At 35.7% G+C, this 9,141-nt stretch overlaps 1 protein-coding gene across 1 annotated transcript; it reads right to left on the bottom strand.

The window, feature by feature from the left end:
* Positions 1 to 1,578: 1,578 nt before the first annotated feature.
* Positions 1,579 to 8,540, bottom strand: LOC132054716 (MLO-like protein 1). The gene is made up of 14 exons (XM_059446685.1): positions 8,057 to 8,540; positions 7,284 to 7,341; positions 6,476 to 6,717; positions 5,306 to 5,422; positions 5,157 to 5,217; positions 4,882 to 4,979; positions 4,400 to 4,474; positions 4,200 to 4,288; positions 4,012 to 4,061; positions 3,152 to 3,192; positions 2,622 to 2,831; positions 2,464 to 2,531; positions 2,040 to 2,100; positions 1,579 to 1,935 (listed from the first exon to the last, which is right to left on the bottom strand). The coding sequence occupies exons 1-14, from the start codon at positions 8,183 to 8,185 to the stop codon at positions 1,741 to 1,743; spliced, it is 1,494 nt and encodes a 497-aa protein (XP_059302668.1). The 5' UTR covers positions 8,186 to 8,540; the 3' UTR covers positions 1,579 to 1,740.
* Between the last annotated feature and the right edge of the window lie 601 nt (positions 8,541 to 9,141).

Here is a 9,141-nt window from a genome sequence, read left to right as displayed (position 1 = left end):
TAGTTAGGCGACACCCCTGGGGTGCTGGCTGCACTAATAAAATGGTTAGGGAGTGCGTAGTCTCTACCCTCTCCAGACCCCATTTGTGGTATTACACAGGGTATGTTGTTGTTGTTGGTCCTCCGACCAATGCGACTGCTAATTTGGTGATAAAAGAATCATCTCAAAGCTGTCTTCTTCAAGATAGTGCAATTTACCAAAGAAGAAGGGGGCAAATGGAACTTTTTGCTGATATCAAGTGCAAGACAGGGTAAACATTGCGAGCTAAATATATCTAATACATTGAACATTAAACCTGCGAGGAAATATATACAAACCCCCCTCCTTCAGCTTAGGGACAGCCCAATATTATTAGTACAACACCATCTTAGTACCAAACAAGTTGAGGTCAAACCTTGATTCTCCAGTTAGGGAGTGTTCGGTATGGAGGAAAATGTTTTTCTAGAAAATAAGTAAATTTCCACGTATTTATTCATGTTCGTTTGGGTAGTGGAAAATAAGTGAATTTCTTACTTATTTTCTCATGTTCGTTTGGTTGATAGAAAACATTGAAAATACTCATCCAAGCCTCACTAACTGCAACCCAACCCCATACCCCCCACTCCCACCCACCTACTCCCCCCCCCCCCTCCAAAAAAAAAAATTTCTTTTGATTTTTATTTTTGTTTTTTGCACCCTCATCCCCAACCCTCACCAACTCCAACCCAACCCCATACCCCCCACCCCCACCCACACCCCACTCCCATGCCTACGCCCCCCTCCATTTTTTTTTTTTTTGTTTTTTTCACCCCCACCCCCAACCACTCCGGTAACCCATACACCACCTCTCCCCCCCCCACAACATTTTTTTTGAAGTTTTTAATTTTTTTTCTAAATTTTCTGTACGACCACATCCCCATCACCCCCCTTGCGTGGAACCCATACCACACCAACACTCCCCCCCCCCTCCCCCAACATTTTTTTTTTTGAAGTTTTTTATTGTCTTTTGCTGGTTTCTACACCCCCAGACACCCCCTACCCCAAAAAAAAAAATCTTTTCACCACCCACCCCCACGCCCCACCCCCCATCACCCCATCCAAAAGTTTTAATTTTTAACCATGCAAACATTCAATTTTTATAATTGTCAACTTTTTTTCAATTTCTCTTTAGGGGGGGGGGGGGGGGTGCAAAAAACCAAAACAAATGTCAAAACTTTTTTTTCAAAAAAAATATTTTTGTTTTGGGGGGGGGGTGCAGGGTGGGGGTGCAAAAAATCAAAAATAATATCAAAACTTTTTTTTCCAAAAAAAAATTATTTTTGGGTGGGTTGGGCGGGGGGGATGGGGTGGGGTGGGTGGAGGGTTGGGAGCGGTTGGGGTTTGGTGGTTGGGGTTGGGTTGGGTGGTGGTAGGGGGTTGATGGAATGAACTTATGAACTTGTTTTCCCTACTTTTATTAGGGAAGTCATTTTCCCTAATTTTGAGGAAAATGTTTTCCAAAAGAAAGTATTTTCCAAAATTTTTGACCAAACGAACATGAAAAAATTAGAAAACATTTTCTGGAAAATGTTTTCCACCATACCGAACACACCCTTAAACTCATCACGCAAAATAAAAATCTAAAGCCCAAGATTTATATGCAGGAACTGATTCTAGACCTTTTTGGCACTATTATCATACATCCATATTTAGAAGATTGAATATTTGATCATACTCCAGTTTTACACAATACAATCTAAATCACATGGATCCAAGTGTCAGCTAAACCCCAGTTTGATTTAATTCTTTGTGCCCATTTACAGACATTGGTGATCCTAGAGAAGAACCCTCAGTTGAATGGCTAAAGCTATCTCTATCAGCCTTATGTCCCTTCTTCTTTTTAACCTTCTCAGCCCAATCCAGAAGACAAGCTTGAACATGATCATCAAACATCGACTTCTTATAATGACTCCCCATCTATAATATCATGTCCAAAAAAAGGATTTAGAAGGACATTCAGGTTTAACTTTCATTGATAGAATTCAAACGTATTGCATTTAACTGTTTGAGTAAAAGCTTACCTGTGTGACTAAAGCATAAAGTGGCAATGTGCTATAGCTGCATAAAACCTGAATGAATACCCTGGAAAAGATGAAGACAGCGTTCAAATATGAGCATACAAATCAGATATAAGGTAAGTGAAAGGAAGGCAAGAACATTTGCCCCAAGACAAAAGGAAAAGGGTGGATGGGTGAGGGGTTTTTTGGGGGGGGGGGGGGGGGGGGTGGGAGTGTAAGGGGTTCGTCCAAATCCCTTTTGTCGGAGAATTCACGGTATATATAAGGTTATAAATAATTTTTTTATGCATATATATAGTAAATGTTACTTGGCTCCTTCATATGTTTAATTCGTTATATTTTGAATCCCTTTAGAGAAAATCCTAGCTCCACCACTTTGTTTTGGGGGGAGGGGGATGTAGAGCTGATAAGGAGTATTGTACTCTACCCTATGACAAGCCGAGGAATAACGAACACGTATTTTCCCATAATGCAGGAGTAAAACCCATACTGGAACTACAAAGATCAAAAAACCATGAAATTAGGAAAAGAGCATTGAACTGTATTAAACATTGAAATGAATGTTGTACTTGATTACTAGCTCACCAAGATCCAGAAGAAAAATGCTATCTCAAAAGCATTTTGGAAGAGAATAAAATGTATCAAGAAGAGGACAATTTGAGGTCGGTCGAACCAAAAGTGATTATCAGATGGTGTTACAATCAATTCACCTTCTACTGCTACATGTTTCTCAGCAATCTCATGAGCTAACTGTATAATCACATGCTCCAATTTTGTCCCCACAGCAAGCAGAAGCTGAAAAATACGAAAAGAAGAACAAAATGACACGGAACTAAGTCAGCTTCTTGCTGCACAAGTGTTATAATGCCAAAAGAAAAAAAAAATAATAAGAAACAAGACAGAAAACCAGACACATTACAAATGAAATTTTTCATGTTTAACTAGCATTGATTATGACTTGAACACGAGTACCAGAGAAGATACTCTTATCTATTTTTCTTAACGAAAAAACCTAAAAGACAGCTATCAGGAAAAGCGATTGCGTCCTAGAATATTAAATCATAGTATTCTGATAAATAACACACACAAGTAAAATTTATGATGGGGTCACTCACAATAAAAGGGATGAAAGCAATCCAGAAATATGTATGCCAACCTGCACAAGCGTAATGATTGGTCAGCCTTCAAATCATAAGCCACAATCCAATGACCAGAACTAAATATGCAATTGAAGAACCTTGGTAACATGAAATTAAAGTGGCATGAAAGTTATTCCATGCAAGCATTCAATTTTCAAAATATTACCGTGAAATTTCTCATCTTAGGAGTGATGAAAACTTCAAGTAAAACGATGCACAATAGCATTTTAGTAAGAGTCTTGATTTTATCACAACTCACAAGAAAGATGGAAGAATACTGTATAGATAAGCATAGAAACTACACCTCAGTTAATATTTGGCACATTTGCACATCAAATGCGTCATGGTTGGGTAATCAAGTGACTAACATTGTGTTTATAAATTGGGAAGTCCCATATCCTTATAAGAAACTATACGAAACATGGACTTCAATAGACCAAGAAGCTAAATGCAACCAAAGGCGGATCCAACATTTAAGCTTTTTCAGTTCAACCTTTAAGGTCATATCTACTATTTGTAACAATTTTAGTGGATTTTTATGCATAACTTTGTACTACGTGTCGAACGTACTGGGTTTAAATGAATCCGGTAACATAATGCTGCATCCGCCCCTAAATGCAGCTTCTTCCTCCAAACAGATATTCTAGTCTGTGATATAAAATCACTATAAGCAAATTATTACTACTAGTTTCCAAGAGAACAATAATCACTCCTCCCATGCCTTCTACATAAGAGTAAAAATCAAGTAGGCTATAGCACTTGAGGAGAAAAGAGTACAAATGAAATCGTAGCAGCCGCAAGGTAAACAGCTCTATTCCAAGTTTTAACTGGCATACCATTAATATTAAGCAACAAGAAGAGGATTACGAATATCCAGAGATACCAACTGCAAAAACAAAACCAAAGAACAAGTTAATTTGAAGAAACAGCGGTGAGAACTAATGTTTTCAAACTCTCTGTAAAGAGTTGTAGAGGAAAATGTCAATAGGTTTAGGCTTATAGCATCATCCTCTCTATCATGTACCTGATACCGACAACTGTCCTAAAATCGTCTTCCAGTGCACGTATCATGTACCTGTGAAAATTGAATCTTGGATTTCCCCTGCAGTGTGTCTACAAAAGGAATATGCTTTTACTATATCATAAGCCAAGTAAAAACACCCAATACATGGTAAAACATAAGCCAATATCTAACAACTGAATCGGGCGAAAAAACATACTTACCATAATGAATCCCAAACGAAGTGCTCTATAATCTGACTCGTTGACAGAAGAATAAAATTGCTTAAAGAAAGAGTGCTGCAAATTTTCACCAAAGCACAGTAAGTAGTAAACTTATGACTAGCATAAGTTTATGATACTTTTCTGTTCTATTTGCACCGATAAAAGACAGAAAGATACATTTATTTCAATCCAAAGTATAAAAGACAAACATATACTCTCCAAAACTAAAATCACATAAAGTCCTATCCGAATAAGTTTTTTGAACACTGAGAATTCTATGATTGCCTAACATATAATCATGTTATATTCTAAATTCAAATGCCGTGTTAACCAAAAGAAAAGAAGAAATGAGTATAGGCTGAGGTAACCTAAGATATGTGACTAACTATTAGACTTTTATACATGCTAAAAATTGAGAGGCTCTTTTGCATGTTGTTCCTGGAGAATGGCCAACATACTTAGTAGGGAGGGGAAGTGCTTACCACCCAACCCAAAATGGCTGACTGTTTACCGATACCCTGAAACCGGTTCCTGATAAAATCATGTTCATGGACATGGGTAACTGCTGGTCTCAAATGATCTGCAAAAAGGACCATCAATATTAGTTTCTGTATTTAAAAAAAATAAAAAAATAAAATATATATATATATATATATATATATATATATATATATATATATATATATATATGTGTGTGTGTGTGCGCGCGCGCGCGCCAAACAGTTGGACGTAACTTTTCACGGGTGACAATTCATACCATGTTCGGACTCAGGATTATCTTTCACTATTGCATCCTCCCAGGACTTCCATTGACGTATCTAGGCCATTATTAAAAAGATAACAAATTATCAATTAGCTCGAAAGACAAAAGTATAAGAAACTGAAGCAGAAAAGCTTGATACTGACCTTTGTTCCTCCAAATATAATAGTCAGAACAGTGAAAGTCACATGCACGATAGCTAAGACAAAGATAAAAATATGAAGGTGATGCAACGCCTCAAGAGATAGTAACGGGACCTTATGCTGAAAAAAATTAAGTAAAAAGGATTATACTTAGAATTCAATGATATAAAAGGAAAATTTATTTCGGAACCAGAATTTAAAATTACTCCCTTTAGCTTTAGCATCAAGAAATTAAGAACAGCTACACAATATTTTCACAGCTCGTCTTACTTGAAATCAGCAAGAATATGTTACCAACAATTGGTTTCTTTTGGCACAATAATGCAGTAAATGAAAAATTATAAAACCGAAAAAGTTCCAACACAATTTTTCTTTTTTTCTTTGTATAGAAGCATCGATCACATAAGTTCTCTTTAATCAAGACAGATACTCCCTCCATTCCAATTTATGTGTCTTAGTTTGACCGAACACGAAGTTTAAGAAAGTAAAAAGGACTTTTCAATCTTGTGTCTTAAACTAAAGATGTGTATACTGTACCAAACTGCCCTTTGAATCTTGTGGTCTTAAATATGCCCCACAGGATGTTGGATTCAAAGAGATACTAAATATAAAAGGTGGTATTCTTGTTGAAACAAATTAAAAAAGGAAGGTAAGACACATGAATTGAAATGGATGAAGTATCGTATAAAAAGAAACAAGGAGTCTCTTGGCATCACTCTAAATATTTTATTGTTATATCCCAGTTCATTTTAGATGATTTTTCAATGAACCAGCACAATCTCATGAATTGTTAACCACAGAAAGACTGCTACACATTTGTTAAAGTAATGACAACCTTACACCATAGAAAACTAATACTCCCTCCGCTACAATTTGAGTGTCTTAGTTTGACTTGGCATGGAATTTAAGAAAATGTTTTAAACTTTTGAATCTCGTGATCTTAAACTAAAGATGTATGTAATGTACCAAAACGCCCTTTGAATCTTGTGGTCCTAAACATGCCATGTAAAATTTTGATACGAAAGAGTTACAGAATATAGAAAAAGCGTTCTTTTTTTAACAGACTAAAAAGGAAAGTAAGACACTTAAATTGAAGCAGAGGGAGTATAATAAAAATTCACCAATGCAAAGTACTAGAAGTAGGAGGAAGATAAAGAGCAAGGACTTAAGTACTTTTTTATGGCAGTAACCCTCAGCAGTCATTTCTTCTGCAAGCAAATGCCGATGGTGAGGAGGACCAGCATGATAGTGAACCGACTGATTTCTAGCATGAGGCTCTTCATGAGATGAAGAACCCTCCAAAGATAACGCGCATGGAAGTAAGTGTGTTATGACACGATGAGGCACACAAAATTTGACTATACGACTTTGAAATACTGTTAATAGCAGGGATATGAACCCCAAGAGCATCAACTCTGCACATACACATTCAAAAACCAGTTCATAAATGAAGCCTCAATTGATCAATTTAAACTTTGAAGATCTAGATGGAGAAAAGTTTACAGATATATTAATTGATCGTTATTAAGAATGTTAAGTGCTAGTGATAGAATAATAGAGTTAGAATATCAGAAGATTTAAGTTACATCATCTCACACTAGTAACTATTCCATCAAATATCTTGTGTTTGAAACTAATAATAGATGTGTCTTGTATTATCTTTTTTTTTCTCTTGATTTCTCACAATTACTAGTACAAATCAAGACAGAATAAGAGTCCTAGCCAGAGGCGGAGCTAGGATTTTGAGTTCGTCGGTTCTGAATTCTAGAAAAGGCAGCTAATATGGGTTCTGGATAAATTAGTTGTACACGTTTAAGTAAATTTTTTAACACAAATACAGGGTCTAACCTAAATTTACGGTGTTTTGTCGAACCCGTTGACAAAACTATAGCTCCGCCCCTGGTCCTAGCCCACCAAGACTTGTACGTAAAATAAGAGTATCAACTTCTGCGTGACTGAGATAAAAGAGAGATTTTAGAACCTTCTTTAACTTTCTGTAAGGCTTCATAGAGATGCTTCTGTTTCTTCTTCTTCAGATGCTGCACATATTGTTAGCAAAATGAAGGAACATGAGCAACTATAGAAAAAGGCAAAGCAACAGCAAACAGTAACAGTGCTGATAACAATCGAGTTTCAAAGCCTAAACAAGTTTGAGTCCGCTATATGAATTCTCTGTATCATATTTCACTCTATTTAGTTTGGAACCGTTTCATAAAGAGGCGAAAAAAGATACTATTATGTAAAGATTCTTTTTTATTGTCATCTTCATAGTATTGGTTTCTTAACGTAAGACAAACTCAAATATGACAATCCTTTATATGCAACGTGACAACAAAATGGGATTGCAGACCCTGATCTTTAGAGATGCAACAAAAGATGTTATTACAGTTATCTAAAAAGTGACAGTCGGGTTTTCATGTGATCTTAAAAATTGTTGTGCTTTTTGGCTATGTTGCTCGGACTCTTCAAAAATGTTGGTGGGTGCGTATCCGATCTTCAAAAAGTTCTACATTTTTGGAGGATCCGACTCGGAGTGACAACATTTTTGAAAAGTCTGAGCAACATTGGTTCTTGCTGGATCTTAATCTCTCTCATTTTTTCAGAAAATTATTAATTAAAGGACATAATTTCAAAATGTTGAAAAGTTTTCAAGAACAGAGTTTTTTTGTTTTTGTTAATAACCATGCACTTTTTCATATAATTATATCCAACAAATTGTTGAAAAAGATGATAAAAAAAGATGCAAAATAAGACCTTTCCAGTATAGTGGAGGAGACGTTCAAGAGCAAGAGAAATGGAAACAATGACGGTGCATACAGCAGCAACCACCCATGTTGGTGTAAATTCCAATGACCCTTCTCCTTGATCTCCACCTCCACTCATTTTTTACAAATAATTATATATCTTTTTTCCTATCAAAATAACTGCTTTGATTTCTCGTGAGTTTTTTCATGCAAGGTATAATAGAAAAGGGAAGAATATTGGATCAATTAAATGAAATAGAGATATGTAATCTTGAGAAGGAAATTTAAAAAAACAAAAAAAAAAAAACAAACCCGCAATAACTAGCGGGAGTGATTATGAAATGTATAAATGATCAAGAAAAGAATAAACAATTTGGAAGAGAATTGGCAAAATGGCGAAAAAAGAAATTCGGCTATATTTTCCGACAACGATGGTCTGCATGAATGATATTTGATGTGTTTTAAATGAAATGATGTTTATATGTCGTCTCGTTTTGTTTGGTCTGTGTCACGTGTGGGAGGTTTATAAACGTAGGCATTAACTAATGTATAAGGAAAAAAATTGTTGCAATTTATTGAAGTAAAAATGGAACTTGCACTTCATTTTAAGATAATATATGGCACACTTTAATCACGTGACTACTTTGAAATACTAGTGTAATAAATCATTTAGACAACAGTACAGTGAGTTTTTGCTAGTGTTTTTTTTATAACCGATTAATTATATCCGCCAAGACTTAAACAAATAATAAGAAATCGCCCTAGTATTTTTGCATCCGATAAGATCTATTACATTGCCTAGGACGTCATTACAAAAAAATGGAGTAGACGCATTTGGGGCTTCGCTCGGTGCCATTTCTCGGACCAAGCAGTAGAAAAGGAACAAATCATCCAAAAATGAAATGAATTTGCAAATAATATCACAAGATCGTTAACTCTTGAAAGTTAATATTTGTTATATGTATTTAATTAAATTGAAGAATCTGTATTACGAGAATTCAACATATATTGAATAATTCTACCCCAACTTCCAAGCTACTACAACTCTACTACTTTACCCGAGTTTGAGAACGACAATATAAACAAGCTCACATG

Source organism: Lycium ferocissimum, chromosome 4 (assembly GCF_029784015.1).
Source record: "Lycium ferocissimum isolate CSIRO_LF1 chromosome 4, AGI_CSIRO_Lferr_CH_V1, whole genome shotgun sequence".
NCBI lineage: Eukaryota > Viridiplantae > Streptophyta > Magnoliopsida > Solanales > Solanaceae > Lycium > Lycium ferocissimum.
Note: the sequence above shows the minus strand (reverse complement) of the source record. Positions and strands in the feature narration are given on the sequence as shown.